We start from the raw sequence: 18,387 nt of genomic DNA on the forward strand, positions 1-18,387 counted from the left end.
ATTATATTATACTGAAGAAGAACGTGGCTTTCATGATCTACTTTACAAGGAGCTGAAGGGCCTGCATGGGGTGTTGCAGGAAAGTACCCACATCACTGAAGTATTGGGAAGAATTTCTTCAAATGGTTTGGAATTCTGGGAGGCAGTATCTTGTCTTCAGCAAAGGTGAAAGGAAGCAACTACAGACTTAGCGAGGTATAGCCGTGAGCAGTAAGGAAGCGCTGCAGTGTGTGTTTGTGCAGCGTTTTTCAGTATGCCTCTTTGCTCTTGCTGCTCTCAGACACCCACTGGGGATGGCTATGGTGCCTCTTTTACCTCCATTGCATAAAAGTTTTTTTGGTACACCTAAAACAGGAGCTCCCCACAGGCTCTCCACTGTCTGCCTTCAACAAGGAGGCATGCTGGTGTAGATTCTCTTTCATTTACGTGCTTCTCACCAAATCTGACTCTGTTGCTTTAGTGAAATGTGCATGACCAGCTCTCGCCCTGAGAGCAAGTTGTCTTATTTATCTTAGCCTGGGTTTTATTTGGTGTGTGAGGGTAGATGCTTATCTCATTTCAGAAGCTGCATGACCTAGTGGGTAATTGGTGAGCTGACACAGGTACCCGTGGAGATTTTCCCGCTCCATGGGTCCCTGGGGAAGAGCAAGAGGGGAACATGGGGAACCTGTCTCAGGCTTGTGGCCATGCACAGAACTGAGAGGAGCAGAGGCCTCAACCTTGTGCCAGCAGAAGCAGAAACGGCAAAACAGACTTAACTTTTAACAAACACATGAATAAGGTGAGGACCTGGTCTCATGGTTCCTCATGAGGAAGCTGCAAGCTTTTTCGTTAAGATCAACAGGACTGAGACTTGGGCTCATTATATTTCAAAGCACTTTGTCTCTTTATTGATGCATTTCAAGTTACATCTACTTGAAATGGGAGACCATGCCAGTAAAGCCCCTTCACATCAGCAGGTACAGTGAATCTTACTTGAATTAAACTTAGTCTGGTGCTTTCAACTGGTTAAATTGCATTGGATGTTTGGAGCCGAATTCTTGTTTCATGAACGTGTTGACTTCAGTGTATTTGCTCAGGATACGCACGACTGTGATCTGAATCCAGCCCTTCCAGTGCAGCTGAGCGTAAAACGAGGTTCAAGAGGGAGAGGTGTATTTTGGGTTTTGAGGTTTCAGCATCCTTTTTATCAATTTTTCCAGATGTTCTTCACACCATTTTTGGGAAGCAAAGGTGAGATTTCTCCACCAGCATACACAAGAAAGTGACTGGCATATTTATGATTTTTCCTTGCAGCTTTTCTAGTAAAAAGATATTAGACTCCTTTTACTAGCAAAAAGCACATAAAACTATATCAGTGGGGGTTTTTTAAATTCTTTGATTCCATATGGTAAACATTCATGTATGGTAGGTGGAAAATGCATAATTTTGTTTTATTTTACACTTGACCCTTTCTCTCTCCCTCCTGTCCCATATCAGTAAGGCATCATCACATTATTTCCTTGTTTTAACATGTACAATTAATTTCTGGCATTTCTGCCTCACCCATGTGTGTGAGGCACTTGAAATCACTAAGTTTGATTCCACTGTGGGGAGGCTGTGGGGCAGAGCTGGGAAGGAGCAGAGGACAGAGGAGGTTTCAGAATCTGGCCAGAGTGTTGAAGGGGGGATGTTACCATGTTCCCACTGATACTGGGGACCCAAGTGCCTGGTTGCTAGTGCAAACCAGTTGGAGCTGGCATGCCTCTTCCCTGGTGCAATTAATTTCACATTGTCATTGTACCTATCACGTAACCTTGAGGGAGATCCATTGCACAAATAGGGTTAAAACCTGGTGACCTGGAGAAGGATTTACAACTGTGATCAAATCTGCTACCAAAGTCAAAGTTGACGGAGGTACAGTATCAGCACAAAGGCCAAAATGAAGCTGTAAATTGAAAAGAAAGATTAGAAAAAAGAGAACATAACAAGATGAGAGTTAAAACTGATTAAGGGGCCAATCCCTCTGATGCCTAATCCTAAATTACTGGCTTGGGCATTGGGGATCTCCGCAGGGGAGAGAAGAAATCTTCCCCTCCAGGCTGCACAGCAGGAGAACTGCTCCATAACAACTGTTCCAGCCTAATGGCTTCAGCAGTCTGCCTGGACCCTGGCTCCTCTCCTGGTTAACATGGTCTGGAAAGAGAGGCAGGACAGTCAGCATTCACCCTTCTGATTTGCGGTAAAGAATAAAGTGCTAAGTTATGCATAGCAAGAACAAGAAAACACAAGTTGTATTAGGTATTAAATATTTAGTGGACAATTACAAAATACTTAAAAGCTTACAGAAAGGCAATTTGGGTTTTTTTTCAGATCAGCCAAATGTCACGGGCTGTGCTCTAAATTGTATCACGACACTTTCAAAGTTCACCATTTTTTGTTGTTGCCTTGAGCTGTTCTTAAGCTTTATTCTTAAGCTTTTATTTTGTCTCTAAAGAAAAGGAAGAAAAAAGCTGATAAGAGGAATTCAGAGTTTTGGAAGACAGAAGTAACTTTAACTTAAATGAGAGTATGTAAGTGGACTTACATGGAAAATCCAGAAAACTTGGAAAAAACAAAACAAAACAAAAAACAAACCACATGCAAAGACCCCAAACCAAAAAAACATCTATACATAGAGACCAAGCACAGAAAACTTCAACCTCCAAGGTGACTACTTCTGAAAAAATGAATGAGTAGGAAAAGAATGTTATAATTACAACTGTATTGCCACCTTCTCTGTAAGGGATATGACCAAGCACCCAGCAGAGTAAGTGCAAAGTGAAGCACTTAGGGACAAGAAATCAACAGCACTGATACCAAAAGGAGGATAGCTGAAAAGCAGCAAGCCACACTTTGCCTTTTCTGCTTCTGAAATGTTTAAATTGAGTCAATTCCCACATTTTGGAAAGGCTGAAGGCAAAACTGGGCAGTGTTAAGTTGGTTGACTTTGGGACAGTTAACAAGGGTGTTTACCCCCCTGTCCCAAGGAAATGTATAAACACATGCATAGTGTTTGCAGTGCTTAGAAATGGAAGGTACTTTAAGGAGAGAGATATCTCAATTATTTTCTTTGGGTTGTTGCATTTCAGAGAGGAATGTGATGTTTAGTGTCCAATTTTTTAGATGGTGTTTTTAAAATGTGCTTGGTCTTATTGTGGGTTCACCCTGACTGGACACCAGGTTCCCCTCAGAGCTGCTCTGTTACTCACCCTCCATCTATGAGCTAAGTGGCATTGACTCTGTAGGACACGGGGGAAGCTTCTGGCAGCTTCTCACAGAAGCCGCCTCTGTAGACCCCCACTGCCAAAACCTTGCTACGCAAACCCAATATATACCCTTCTGTTCTAAGTAGTAGTCTTCAAAAGAAGTTTAGGAGTAAGTCTCAAAAATGAAGGGTAGAATGGACTGTCCAACTGATTCTAGGAGTCAGAAAGGAATCTAGCTTTTCTGCCTTAGGACATTGTTAATGACAAAAGAAGATGTAAATCACTCTTGCTTGTCACCAAAAGGAAAAGCTTTGTCCTACTTTTATCCATTCCTCTTTAAGAAACAAGTTGAAGAAGATTGTGTGGGCTTAGAGTGGAGAATTTGGTTCTAGAACTCTGTATACTATCTGGGTGCTGCAAATGGGGGCTGGCTGAAGCTCACAACATGCCTTGGCCTCTGCTGTTGCAGGATGGTTCTTCCATGGGTACAAGGTGATGTGGCAACAGGGCTAGACCTGTGTGCACCAGCTGTAGGGCCTGCTGCTGCTGCTGCCCTCTGGCTGCAGCTGCTTCTTCATGCAGACCTCTGGGGTGCAATGGGAAAGCTGCTGTTTGGCTGAAGCAGCATTCTGCCAAGCCAAATCACAAGCTGTAACAACAGTGTTTCTTCAGGGCATTGGTGACGGCCATGGATCCATGGGTTTCTGTTGATGTGGCTGCAAGGCTGGCTTAATAATTTCGCAAACCACTAGTTACCAGCCGTGATCACATGGGCCCATCTTTTCCCTGGCTCCTCAGCTGGATCAGCTCCACTGTTTGTGGCGTCCACATGTTAAGTGAGCTGAAGGAAGTCATGTGGTGTGGGGAGAACTGTCAGGTTCTCCCACTGACTGGTAAGGGCAGGGGCTACTTTAGCCATCAGTCACCACGAAGGACATCCATGGAGCTGTCGCTGAAGGTGTTTGACACTCTTAACCTTTTCACATCCAGGCAGGATAAACAACTTGCAACCACCCCTGGGCTGAGCTCAGTACCCCATGCTGCAGGCCTGGAGAGCTTGCTACATGGCTGCTCTCAGTATGTTCCAAGTCGTCCTTGCAGGGCCACACATCCAGATACATTTGATGCTTAACTGGCAAACATTTGGCTGGATAATGTCAAATATAGTTCATAAAGAAGGAAGGTTCCCTAAAGAGTTGCCTCCTGTCTAGGGAAGGGGAGTTTCTCTTCTGTGGCTGTCACATGTGCTTGGGAAGCCTGCTGGAGGGGAGCTGCTGCACTAACAAGGCCTGAAAGTGTTATACTAGGGCAAACCATAAGGGCTCAGCTTCCCTGGAAAGCTGGCTGCTGCTGAGCCCTCAGCAAGGACTTGATACTCCTTAAAACACGGCTGTCTGCTGCAGGAATCACTTCTGACAGGTTACTTCTTGCACCTCCCAACCTACAAGTGACACAGGCAACACTTCTGTCTTTATTTCTCTGTGGTTTGTGCTGGTGACCCTTTGGTCTCCTAGCTGTGGGCCGGAGTTTTTTTGTTGATGGCTCGCTGAATTTTTACAGTAGAATGCAAAAGGAGGATGGTTTGATATGTGTATTTCATCTGGATCCAGAGTGATTAAGGACCAGTGTGTGTAGATGCTGACTCTACAAAGAAAATGCTGATTTTTGTTTTACTGTTTATATGCGTCAGACACTTCCTTGTGAAATGCTCCAGAGGTTTCCTTTGATTACACTGCAAATTCATTATCAGTAATGCCTGTTTACCTTTTAAATTAAAAAGACCTCCTCCTCTGACCTCAGAGTAAAACATTCCTGCAATCCAATGCTAGATAACAAAAAATAACATCTCCTCTTTGTGGATCAAAAAACCAGCAGACGCCCATAGTTGCCACTTGTGCTGTTCTGTAGGAAGGTGATTCCTCTCTGTGATGTCTCTGAAGCGCAGAGGATGGAGGTGTATTTGCTCACTCACCCAGTCAGGCCTTTCTTCCTGCCTTGAGTTTTTCTGGGTGTTTGAGCACAGAGTTTTGCCGAACACTCAACATTAGTGTGACTTGCATTTGAGATGACTTTCATGATATAATTTTGAATTCCTGGTCTGCGTTAATGTTGTTTTTACATTCTTCTTATGCCAAGCCTATGTTAGTTATTTCTCTGTCCACTGCATAACTCTCAACAGTTCCTGTATGCACATTCAAGTAATGCACTTGAGACTAAACTAAAAGAAAACAAGTTAAACTGAGGCCTGCGTCTGTTTTAGGGGAGTACCCTCAGCCAGAAGGGAGTATCTGAAGAAGAAAAATAGCTCTCCTCTGGCCAATTACAAAGGTGTGGCCACAGACTCTTCCTGGTGTGTGGTGCTTGCTCTCTGTCTGCCAGGACCATGATTGATTCTGTAAGCCTTTAAATAATTCACTAAAGGTGAGAGATGGAACTTGTGAATAAATCCCCAGGAATACCTGAGGTAGTGAATAAATCCTCAGATATGTCCTAGCAGCCAGAGAGGGATCTGAGAGTCCTCTTTGCCAGGTAATAGGTGGGGAGAAGCCATAGTGCTTGAACCCCCAGTTGTTCTTCAGAAGACACTTAATGGAGTTTGAGAGCCAAGAGAATGAAAATCAACAGTCTGCTTGTAAAGGATTTGGTGGTTAGGATTGATCAAAGCTGGAGAAGTCTGCTTCAGACCTTTCTTCTCACTCTGTGTATTTTATTTTGTTGCGTTTTTCAGTGACTGAAAAATGTCAACAAGAAACAGCAAACTTTTGTGTAAGTTACTGTTGGTATGGAGGCAATGAATTATTATATTTTCATTCTAAAATTTTAAAAGGGAGAGAAGAATATCCTCTTTTCCCTTCAAAATCTAATCCACAGCTAAAGATGGCAGGGATAGAAACTTTCTAATCTTTTACTGTGTGTGTGGCCACATGGGATATTTTGCAAAAACTTCTTCTCCCCTCCCTCATTCTCTCCCATCCCTGCTGTTGCAGTCGTGGACAATGCATTGCAAGATGCTTCTTCCAATAGGAGGAGAATGCAGGCCAGTCAGGGCAACAGTGTGTTTGGCAGAATTTGTGGCAGTGGAAGGAAAGAGGCTGAACAGGGATTTATCTGCTGCTTTTTTTGAAAATGCATGTGGTCAGGAGTATGGCTGTGGAGTTAAGGGCAAAACTTCAGCCTCAGCCTTGAAGGATTTTCTATTTTAAACCAAGCTGTACAATGATTTACCTGTTGCTATGTGCTGCAGCAGCAGTTTAGGATAGAAGAAACAGTGATGCTGCACATGCAGGCAGTATAGTGAGGGCTTCGTAGTTATCCAGATGACAGGGAAAACAGCTGCAGCTTTCTTGTTCTCTGGGCTTACCCACGGATGCTGAGTATCTTGCACTGAAGAGCCGTGCTTCTGCCACAGGTTCTTTGCATGTTTTTGAGGTGGGGGTAGCAGAAGTGTGCTTGTGCGTTTTAGTTGTGTCATCTCTAGCAGCCCTGGTAGTACATCAGTTCTTCCTTCTGCAAAGTGGAAAAGCAGAAACAAAGGAAGTCATTTCATATGTGTATATCTGACTGAAGAGGGGCAGTGAGTTAAAACCAACGGCAATAAGTGTATTTGCGCATTTGGTGTGCTTCTATTCTCTGTCTCCTCTAGTACATTGTAACAAAACACAAACAAAAAGTTCAGATCTTGTAAGAGAAGGAGGGCTCTGATTTTTTATTTTGTATTTTTTAACTGGACTATGTGTGTGTTTTCTCAGGAAGATTCAATTTTAAGAGACACCTGCATCCACTTTAACCCTCCCTGTTTTGTGATCCCTGCTTTTCCCACCAGCCAATTAGTGGACTCAGGAGGACATTCTGGGTCAAGCTATACCAAATACTACAAATCCTCATTAACGCTAATTAGCACTCAGTTGAGCTAATTTGTGGTGAAGCTCATCTTTTTTTAATTACTTCAGCAAATGAGACAGCAGAACCTTGTGGTCAGCTTTGAATTATTCTGTTTGTTTTGATGCACCTCATTTGAATGTGTAAAGCCAGATGTTTGTTGCCGAGATTTAAGGGCTGTTTGCTTTTGTGAGGGATGAGAAGAAGAGAACACAAAGATTAAATGAAGGTCTCTGTTGACACCTTAGGGCTATTCAGTTAGGAAGATGGAAGAGTCATTTTATTCATGGAATTGAAAACATTGTTATGAAATAATGTGTTACCTTTAGTTTACCTTTTGATTTGTCATTCACTTAATGAATTTGTGTGATGTTTTTAGCACAGACTTCCAGGCAGGCAGAAGTTGTCTTAACCCTCTTATGAAGCCATTGCAAAAGTATTCCTGGCCCCAGGTATTCTACATTATTGCTAGCAACTGAATCTGGATTTAGCTGACTTGCATATAGACTTTTTTTTAATCATTTTTTTCATAGTAACCCTCAGAGTTGGGACATTTTAATAATTATTGTTCTAATCTACTGTTTGTTTAGTTCAAAGCATTTTGTCTGTGTCCTTTGTCCTTCATATAATTACAAATAGGTGGTGCCTCTCCCTTACCCTCTCAGAGGTCACCAACCAAAGCATATCTCACTATTGCCTTCCATAAGAATGTCCAGGTTTGTGATTTCTTCCATTCTGACACAATTTTTGAGGTCCTGAATATGAACACAACTATCCCGTATTCAGAGTATGATCTTATGATCTCTTATCCTTTTGCCTCAAGGCATCTTAAGATGCCATCCTTAGACCCCGTGGGGGTGCTTAGGCACTGACTCTGAGTCACTGGAAAGCAGAATTAAATTGAAAATCGTGGCTAATGCTTGGGATTGTTAACAAGCAGTATTTCTGTGAACAAGGCTTAACCTGTTACCTGTGAGTCCAGTGTTGTTATTAGTTTTGCATCGAAGTGTGAGGGAGACTGAGAGGTCTTCACTTTGTTACCTGCTGGCAGCAGACAAAAACCTTTTCTGAAAGTGGGGACTCAGTATGAGTGCAAATACTTTAAGAAAGCCACTTCACTTTCCTTTCAGGGTTTGTATTGGGAGATCTAGTATCTGTTAATAAATCAAATACTCATCCATTTCAGAGAGCTGTGTTGCATTAACCTCTGTGTATTAAGAGCTTATTTTATAGTACTTGACTGGTCTTGACTTGCAGTCCGTTTAGTCATCCCTTCCACTTAAGCCACAAATGCTCTAATTCTTCATGAGTTTTTCTTTCTCTGCATACATATAATGCAGTATAATTTCCCAAATGGGAAAATCAGATGTGACTTCAGTTTCTTAAAGCTGCAATGTGTGGTTCCTGTTCAGAAGTCCCTTGACAACACACTTTCCTCCACACATTTCATGGAGAAGCCTTCATGGAGAAGCATTATTGGCCTGCACTTCATATGTTGCTTTGTGGTAGACAGACAGATGAAGAATTTGTTCCTCACACTTTTTGCTGCTATGATTAATTCCATTCTCAGTGTAAGAATTTTGTGGCAAATATTGCTTATTTGTCCCTCAAAATAAATATTTTTGATCGATTTAAATTTCCTTCTTTAAATTGCCCTCCAGTTCTCCCACTGAGATGGGAAAGACTCTTCTTGCATATTCTTCACCTACAGAAGGTGAACAAGTGTTCCACTTCCATCATTCACAGGACAGCAGTTGGTTCAGACAGTGTTTCACTACACCAACAGGTTACCCAGCAGTCCTCTACAATCAGCATCGCTAATTTGCATGTGCACTGGTAGTGATTGGCTCTGCAGGCTGCCAACTTTGTGAGCAAGCTGTTAAAGGTTAGAGAAGTCTCGTGTCTTGCTTCATGCCTTCCATTGCATCACCCTTACCTGGCGTAGTACGTGCTTTCTTTGTAGTACATGCTTTCTATTATGCTGCCTGCTTGGAGCAGTTAGAAATTTCTTTCTGTATGTACTTGATTTTTTTTACAGACAACAACCAGTCTTTGGTTTTTTAAGCAGTTGGGTCTTCCAAGATTTTAGAAGCTTTCATGCGGTAACCCTGGTTTTAATGGAAACCTGTGACCCTCTCTCTTTTGAACACATGCAGATCTCATGATCTTCTTAGAGATTGTTTGACAAACTCAGTTGGAATCTTTACTTTTGCTTCCAAATCTTTTATCAACTTCTGTTTTATATTGAGGGAGTACTACTGACTGCAGGCAGAGAAAGCAACCTGGCGTATCTGTTGCAGGTGTGATTCTGTGGTGCCAAGGGAAGGAGTGGGGAAGAGACCAAGTGTCTGAAAACACTTGGCAGTTTGTAAACATTTTAAAGGAGGAGTCTGTAGGCTCTACAAGCTTCCAGTTCAGGTGTGTGAGCTTAGAGACCCCAGGAAAAAGAGAAGGATTCCTCCCTTTCTTTTGTGGACATCTCATTATGCAATGAACAGAGGACTGAGCCTGGCTGTTACCTTAATGGACTATTAAGTGGAATATAAGCCTGCATGGCTGGATTACATATTATAGGCATCTCAGAGATTCTTCAGTTACTTTCTTGTTTGAAGATAGCAAACTGCTTCAGTGAAAGGGAGTTGTTTGTTTAAATCTGTTGTAAGCTTGTTGACGGCAGCAGCTGTGCTTGCTGGGATTTCCATTTCATGTACCAAATGCATGTGAATTTGTAATGCATTGGCATTCAGGTGTGTATCCATGTTTTCAGCATAACTAGTGGAATTACTGCTTGTGAATAAAGATGTGAAAGAAAAAGCAGACTGTGAAAATGGAGACACAGTGTAAATGTGGTGCAAATGGGATAAAGACACTGCAAGGAGCTGCTCCAGCAAGTAGATTCCTTCTATGCACTAGCTTCATCTCGGTGTTAGGAACAAGGGTGAAATGTTAAAAACAGCCCAATTGTGGAGAACTTTGAACTAAAATAGACTGTAATATCTTTCTGAAAATAATCTGATGTTGAAGTTATTTGAGGCTCCAGTGCAGTGAGATTTGATAACGTTATTTTAAAACCTCATGAAACTTAATGGGACTTGTACACATAATTAAATGCTTTGAAAGGTCAGGATCTTAGTCATCGTTCGTTAATTCTGGGCATAAAATTCTTGATTGAATGAATGTTGTGTTTTTAATAAAAATCAGAGTGGAGAGCATCTCTAATGATTTGTGTGTGTGTGTTAAACCTAGTGTAAGCATACTGTATTTTTCACCTCAAGTTTGTATTTTTACTTTTTGTAAATTCAGCAATAATTTTTTCAGGCCTTTCACAGGAACTGTGAAAAACAAAGTTTTGTGGGTTTTTTTTGAAAAAGGATAGAAATTTTTCTTTCTCATATGAGGAAAATGAGAATGTTCTTTAGGAGATAGAATATCTCCTAAACTAAACCTAACTATGGTTCCCACCTTTTGTTACTTCAGGTCGTTTTGCAGGTGTGATAGAAGCCTTCTACCTTGTGCTAAGCTTCAGTGCTTTGCTCCTTCTCTCTAAGGCCATTTGTGTGTGCTGTGATTAATGTATATAATACTAAAGAGAAATCTTCTTTTTAATGTTCTATATTACTTGATCAGACTTCTAACATGGTTTGTAATAATTTAGAGGCATCAAGCATTCAGAAATTACAATAACGGTAATATTAGAGATAGACTGACTAAAAGTAGACTTATACAAAGTATCCTTAGAAAGGATGAGTTTCCATCATTAGACAGTTCTCTTGCTAATGTGCAGTTTAAACAAAAAAAGGGGAAATTCTTTTTCGTACTACAACCATCTCAAATATTGACAAAGTCAAAGCTGCCAAGTACTTTAAATAAAGCTGACTTTTACCTTGAAATTATCTAGTTACTCACTGGTATTTTTTCTATTTTTTTTTTTTCCTCTCTCCCTTAGCGTGAACGAACGTGATCATTTGTTAAAAAGGCTTGGCAGGAAAACTCCTCCGAGCCTTTTCCGTGCTCATTCTGTCCAGCAAAGTATATCACGTAAGTAGCGGATCATGTATGCGTGTGTGTTTCACAGCAGTCAGTCCCAGATGAGTGAAGCAAAGGGTGATTATTTTTTAATTAAATTGTAGGTAGAGATAATCTAGCACAGAGGCTGAGCTGCCAAGCAAGACACATACATTTGGAAGTGGAATTAGTGTATTTGGCCGTAGGCAAGTGGAGCTCAAATGTGGTTAATTCCCCAGGAACCAATCAACAGGCCCAAATGACAAAACCCCCAGTAAGCAGGTTCTCTAAAGGTAGAATGCTGATAGTCTTAAGGATACTGTAAAAAATCAAAAACTCTGCATAAAATAAATGCTGTGATAGAGCCTAGCTTAGATAGAAGTGGTTTCTGTATGAGAAATCATATTATCTGTGGTTAGCTGAGAATACAGCCATGTTTCAGTAATGCCACTTGCGATTCTGCGTGTCGCTGATGAGGAAAACCGTGGCCTGCAGAGCGGCCTCTCTCCTCTCCCTCTTTGGCCACTGCTGGGGGAAGAGTGGTAACATCACATCTCACTGCTGCTGCTGTTTCGAATAAATTGCATTTATTCATCTTCCTAGATGGTGTACAGGTCATCCATTTATTCATCTTCCTAGAGGAATAGACCTTGTATCTGCTGGACCTGATGGGTTTTTGTCAGTGTTAGAAGGGCTTCCACAGTATTAAAAATCATTGTTAACAGCTCTGTAAGCCAGATACACTGAAGGACCATGCTGTCTTGGGGGACTAGGGAGTCCAGTCAGCCCCTTGTATTGGTAAAATGCAGTCTCTCTTGTGGTTAAACTAGTGGTCAAAATATGCTCATCTTACTAAAGAAAACAGCCCCCCAGTGTGCAGTACTGCAGCGCACAGGGCAAGGGGCAGGCACTCAGGATTTGAGGTTCGTATTGCCATTGCAGTGAGAAGTGACACCTCTGACTAAAGAATCACTGAAATCAAATCTCACTGCTAGCTGTGTTGTCTTCTGTAGCAGAACTGTTATGGTTCAGGTCATGGAGGCAGGGCTGGGATTTGAAAACCCAAATACCTGAGATATTCCTGTTTTCCACAGGGAATTTGACTAGAAGGGGTGGAACAGTGATGGATCTGATCATCTTTGTCGTTCATAGATCTGTTGCACGGCCATCACTTTAAAGGAATATAGGGTCCTCAGCAATCAATCCCATTGCTCCTGGGAAGAGAGGCTGGTGTGCAGAGCAGTCCTGTGGACCATATGTTTCTGCCAGTATTTAATCCTTTGTGTCAAGCAGCCGGGAATGCTGGTAGCAACACAGCTTTGGACATGCAAACATGCTCTTTGAGAAGATTGCAAAAGCTATGGTTGGCAGAAGAAATCTGTAAAATGCTTAAAGAAATTGCTGTGAAAGTAGTCTACTGTAAAGCCTTAACAAGGTACAGAAGAGAGATACACCAGAGGTGACTAGTCAGACTTAATATGTGCTTTTAGTCTCATAGAACACATCATCAGGTTATTAGCAGGTAAATAGCTGTTGGGAAAGAAAAATGAGATCAAAATAAATCCTAGTTTGGATAACCAACTTCCCCATAAATGCAAATGATTAAGTGCTAAATGAGTCAGACCAGTCAGGACAGGTTACATTCAGCAGTCTGTTTTTCACATGAACATAAATTTTGATTTTGAAACTGTTGGGACTGAAAGATGCTTTTTGTGGTGTATCCATGACTTCTGTCATCTCTTGTCAAATATTATTTTCCAGTGTTGCATAGCTGCTATATGTACAAGGCCATGTGAAATCCAGTGAACATGTGCTGTTTTCACAACCCTAAACTGTTTACTAAATGCTAGAAATCTTCAAAGCAAAGAGTTGATGAATGGGGCAGTAGCCTTGACATGCCAGGCCAGTATCTTAAATCACGCTACAAGCGCTGTGTTTGAAGTCTTGAATTGTTCATGTTTCTACCAGGCCATAAGTTACCAGCCTGTGAAGACCAAAAATTTGTGTGACTTCCACTCTGAATCTGTCACTTGCATATAAAGCAGGAAAATGGTTAGTTTAGTTAGCGCTGATGAGGGCTTAAGCAAATGAATTGCCTTAGTCCCAAAAAGGAATGAAAATGGGATTAAATTTCCCCTAGCACAGATTGCGAAGATGCAGTACTAGTTTGAGAATCACTTTATTTTTGACAACAACCACTACCAAATGTTTTGAGATGAAGCAATACCTAAATAGCTTTGTTTCCAATCACATGGAAAGGAGAAAAATCTCATGGAGAGTTTCCAGGCTAGTACTAGTGGTCTGTGGTGGGAGGAAAGAGCTGACTGAGTTAAGTCTGCACAGCCCTGTGAGAAAGGCAGAAGCTCATTCTGCATGTGTTTCATTAGCTCTCTGTTGGTAAGTCAGCCCCTCTACAGAAGCACTAGCACAGCACTTTCAGGCATGATTTGTGGCTGGGGTGCTCTCATATGGCACCAGGCTCTTGTGGATCCGGCCCCCAAAGTGGGTAGCAGAACCACAGAGACAGTGCCATGTCAGTGCTGTACAGGAGTGGCAGCCAGGATTAGTCTCTTAAATGCTTCCCTCCCTAAAGAGACTGTCTCAGAGTGGCTGCCTTGGAGAGTAGGCCCAGTTTAGTAACCCCTGGAAGGGTATGCCCTTAAAGTAAAACCTTCATGGCTGTTTTTCTTGCTCTGACTTTGTTTTGTGTGTTCCTGAATTGTGTAGAGCTGTCAGAAGCATGAAAGAAATCTGTCTACTAGCTTGTACTATCAAAAATTATGTGGTTTCTTCTTACCAGTGTAATGTCTAGGAAGTTTACTTTAAAAAAAAAAAAGAAAAAAAAGTGAAGCTCCCATTTGGATGACATTGTCATGAGACTTTAGTGGAAGAGTTTCATGCGGTTGTCAAGCTCATGTGCTAACATAAAACCATCTTAGTGGAATCATGTAGGCAGCAGTGACGATGCTGGTACCCAGGCTTGGTCTGTCTCCTGGCAAAGGTGTCTGGTGAAATTGGGAATTCCCTGATGCCATCTGCTTTCTGAAACCTCTTAAGACTGAGCAGGAAATGTTACCAGGCTCCTCCCAGATGTGTCTTTGGACCCTTCCCTTTAGCTTGCTGTAGGGTTCACACTTGGGGGAACGAGCAATAATGACTTGCAAAAGCTCTCCCTCAGACGGTTTGCTGGCAACGAAGTTTTCTCTAGGTCTCCATCCAAATCTGTGTCTTTTTTTTGCTGTGACTTTTTGAAAGTAGCACCTCCTTTAGAGAAGCTCTGTAGATTCAGAAGATGCCTCTGACCTCCCCTTTCCTTCTGTGTGACTGACCTGTATCACTTGTGCCTCCAGAGCCTCACCAGCAGGATGGGAGGAGCGATGTTCCCCTCTTGCTCAGGTACTCTCAGACCTGTCCATCTATAAGGAAAGTCCCACAACACCTCTCTAGTGCAGTTTCCCTCCTGCAACATCCCTGGCAGTGTTAGTTATCATTTGTCTCAGCATGCTCTTTAAAAATAGATCTGAATCCCACTTCCATTAAAGCGCAGCTTTGGCAGAACTCCCCCTGAAATGCCAATAGCCATGCCTGAATGAGGATTACTGCACTTGGCCCAGATTTCCTGTGCTAGCAAAGAAAATCCCTCTTCCTTTGACAGAATATGGTGATTGCAGAGAGAAAATCTGAACACAGAGCATATGGTTTGCACCTTATTAATCAATGGAGAAAAAGCACCTGTCATCTGAGGTTCATTTCACAGTATGGGAGCTGACAAATAATAAATAATAATAATATGTTCATGCTGAGGGCTCTAATCCCACTATTTATTCACCACTAGCAGACACCTTCTTCCTCTCACTTTTCTGCTGGTGCCTTTTGATTTGAAAAACAAAGGGGTAGCTACTTGAGATGTTTTTAGACTCCTTTTCCTCTTATCTTGCATGTGTTTGAAATATAATCTGAATTCTTTATTTTTTCCAAGCTACATGTTTGTTGATGTTAAGTGGAGTTTCAATCTTCTAAAATCAACTTAAGAAAAAGAAGTAGGAATAATCAGTTTAGATTTGATGCTGTGGCATCTGACTCTATTTTCTACATGCAAATATCAGTGGGTTAGTATCTGGGATGAAAGAGATGGGGTCATTTGGTAGGAATCACTCTTCAGTCCTTTAGAAAACACAGGCACAGTTTATCAGGAGAGAAATTAACGATTTCTGAAAGCATTAGTCAAACTGTTCAAGATTTTAAGCAGCTCTCTCTTTCCCAGGTTAAGTGGAAGTGGGTTGCTGGAGAAGTCAAAGCTGAGTTAGCATTCACTGTTTAACTGATAAATGTGAACTGTGACATCATAGCAAATATCCTTAAAAACTGTGCAGAACCAGACATTTGGCCTGAGAGAGATTTGGCTGGTCAGTTAATACCCTAACGTCGATTTTTCTTATGTCAGAGAGATTTTTGCTACCTAAGAAGCAACATTTACTAAAAGAGGGTTTGGTTGTTTGTTGGTTGTTTTTTTTTTTTAAGTCCCTCCCATCCTCACCAACCACTTAAAAATTATAGTGGATTTGAATTTGGGCATTCTTCTCCAAAGGCAAACAAAAGGGGGCATTTTTCTGCTTTGGACTATACTAAACCATAATACCACAGCATGTATGAAATAGTGAACTGCTGCAGCAGGCAAAGGTTCTAATGGGCTGCCAGTGAAAATTGCCCTTTTACCAGCTGGCCTAAAGAAATCCTGAGACAGACACTTTGAGTGTATCAGAGGAGAGTGCAAGGAGTAGAAGGCCTTGAAAATAAATCCCTGAAGCAACTAGACCTGTAGGCGGTCCTTCTGTGGAGAGATTTTCTGGAATAAAAAGACCACCCTGGACCCTTTCTTGGTCCTGGTCTTGGAAGTTGTTGCACATGAGTATGCTCATGTATATGAGTATGTTGAGCTTCCACAAGTTGCTCTCTGTGTTCAAGGCACATGCATGGAGATGGTTGCTGTAGTCCAGCATCACACAGACCAGAATAGCCATTGCAGTAAACAGAAAAAGAGTGTGTTAAATTAGAAACCTAATGGGAGACTAGATTCTGATCTACTAATAGAATATCAAAGCTTTAAGAAAACCCAACAGGATGCTTTCAAAATTGAGTAGGTTGTCTGATAATATCTGGTACTAATGAAACCTTAGATTTGATGAGAATGTGAATCTCCTCTTAACAAGTGAGCCCCATTGATAGATGTTCAAAAGTGTGCCTTTTCTCCATTAATAGAAAGTCTCTGAGTACAAAGATCCTTCCTCCTGTGACAGCCATGAGTGGGTTGTGCCCAGAAAGCCCCAAAGAAATGTGCTCCTTCCTTGGGCTGCTGTAGGACAGCTGAACAATGAGGGCATTGTTCCCAGGGCAGGCTTATAGGTGTGGTTTTAAAACTAGAGTTGGGGGAAAAGTTCAGACTTCCGGAAAGTTCCCTAGTAACTGGCAGATGGAAACTTTCATTGTTTTTGGATGGGGTCTAAAAACAGTGGAAATGTAGAGCTGCTTGGGGAGTGTGGATGTGGAATCAAAATGCACACATTTTGATTCCACATCCACACTCCCCAAGCAGCTCTACAAATGCACACATTTTGATTCCACAAGGCACACAGTAAGCTGCCTACACAGCTTGAAGTTCAGTTTTAATTGTAATGTGAATAGAAAAATGTAATATGAACTCATCTTCCTGTACGGAGATCTACAGAAAAGTTTTAAATGAACTGCCAAATATTGAGCTTCAGCTAAGTAGGTGATGTGCAAGGGTCACAGTCTTTCCCATGACGTACACACAAAACTCTTGTTGCTGGTATTTCAGGATGGGTGAAGAACATGAAGATGTAAGGATACCCCTGGTACTCTTAACCACTGATTGTAGCCTGAAATTTTTTTGTCATGTTAAGGTGTTTTCTACTGATGTGAGAGTGGTGAACCTGTTTCTTTGACTGCCTTTTGCATTGGCATTGTGGAGTGATTGGGGTACCTGGCTGTTTACAGGCCTCTGCTAGCACAGGAAATAGGCAGGAAGATACCTGGGCCTGATGGTCTTCACACACTTGTGTGGTCAGTGCTGTATTTGCAGTAGTCATGGCAATGGAAGACTTCACTGTGCTGGATGATCTTACTGGATAAGTAAATACAGGAAAGCCATCTCAATGCAAATATCAGGTTATGGGTCGTGGGCTTCAGTCTTTAGGGCTTAAGCTTACAGTCTTTGACTAAGTTGACTTACCACTGAGAATTTAGCCAAAAAAGCTAAGAGGATGCTGGCCCTTAACATGGAAGAAACCCACTGGTGGTATTTGTTTAAGTGTCAATCTACCCCTTTTTAAATGAAAGCCTCTTTTATAACTAGTATTTCCTTTGCAATGATCCAGCATGGACGTACTTTTTTCCAAAAGACTGTTTACACTTCGTGAACCTTCAGCTAGAGGCAGGAAAAACCAACCTGTGCCTCCGTAGGGGTATGTATATTGGCATAGAATTGCTCAGGGAAAATAAAATGGGACACTGGGATGATCAATCATGTAATCAAATCAGGGTTCAAGCTGTCCTGCAGTCACTCCAAGAGGAAGATGTGACTAGAGTGATGTATTTCTGTTTGAATCCCCTCCACTTAGTGGCAAAGATTTCCTGCTGTACTTGTGATTCAGGTCAGCTAACCTCTCCTGCTAAGGGATTGTGCCCTCTGCCTTAAGAGCTTGAATCTACAGTGGAATCCCAGTGGCTTCAGAGGGGACATTTACCTGCATTCTGTGAGAGAAGGGAAAACCCTACACGTTATCTACTGGTCAATCGTAGTGTTGCAGGATTCTCTTCTCAGCAGCTTACTACTGTACAGGAGTTGCTGACCACCCTCCCTGTACAGGCATCAGCCAGAGAAAAGATCTAGGACTGCTTGAGCATCTTTGCTTGAGTCACATGGTCCCAACTTGGTTGTTAAGGTGAAGATTTAACAAGCCTCACAGGATACAGTTAATTTCTGGTCTTCTGGGCTGCTTTTGGCTACCGGCATTGGTCACCTGCTTCAAAGAAGGCTGCATTCAGGCCCATGGGGAGCAAGTCTAGTCTATAGCAGCAAGCTTCTTGGGAGCCTCATATCCCTCCTGTCTTAAGAGGGTGTTCAGCCCTGTGTGCCTTTCTGTCACACAGACCCTCTTTGTTGTGCTCCAGCCTTACCTCAGTACCTGGTGTAGGGGGGAGAATTAAGGGAGGACTTCTGAAAGGCATTTGATAGGTCTCTGGGTAGTAACTGGGA

At 42.0% G+C, this 18,387-nt stretch overlaps 1 protein-coding gene across 5 annotated transcripts in view; it reads left to right on the plus strand.

Annotated features, from left to right (window-relative positions):
- The window catches only part of ATP8A2 (ATPase phospholipid transporting 8A2), a 318,786-nt gene that overhangs the window by 292,168 nt on the left and 8,231 nt on the right, over positions 1-18,387 (plus strand). For all 5 annotated transcript variants that reach the window (XM_032678118.1, XM_032678117.1, XM_032678121.1 and 2 more), the window contains one exon: positions 11,053-11,144. In XM_032678118.1, the coding sequence (XP_032534009.1) occupies positions 11,053-11,144 (92 nt within the window). The remainder of the gene's footprint in view (positions 1-11,052; positions 11,145-18,387) is intronic.

Source organism: Chiroxiphia lanceolata, chromosome 2 (genome assembly GCF_009829145.1).
Source record: "Chiroxiphia lanceolata isolate bChiLan1 chromosome 2, bChiLan1.pri, whole genome shotgun sequence".
NCBI lineage: Eukaryota > Metazoa > Chordata > Aves > Passeriformes > Pipridae > Chiroxiphia > Chiroxiphia lanceolata.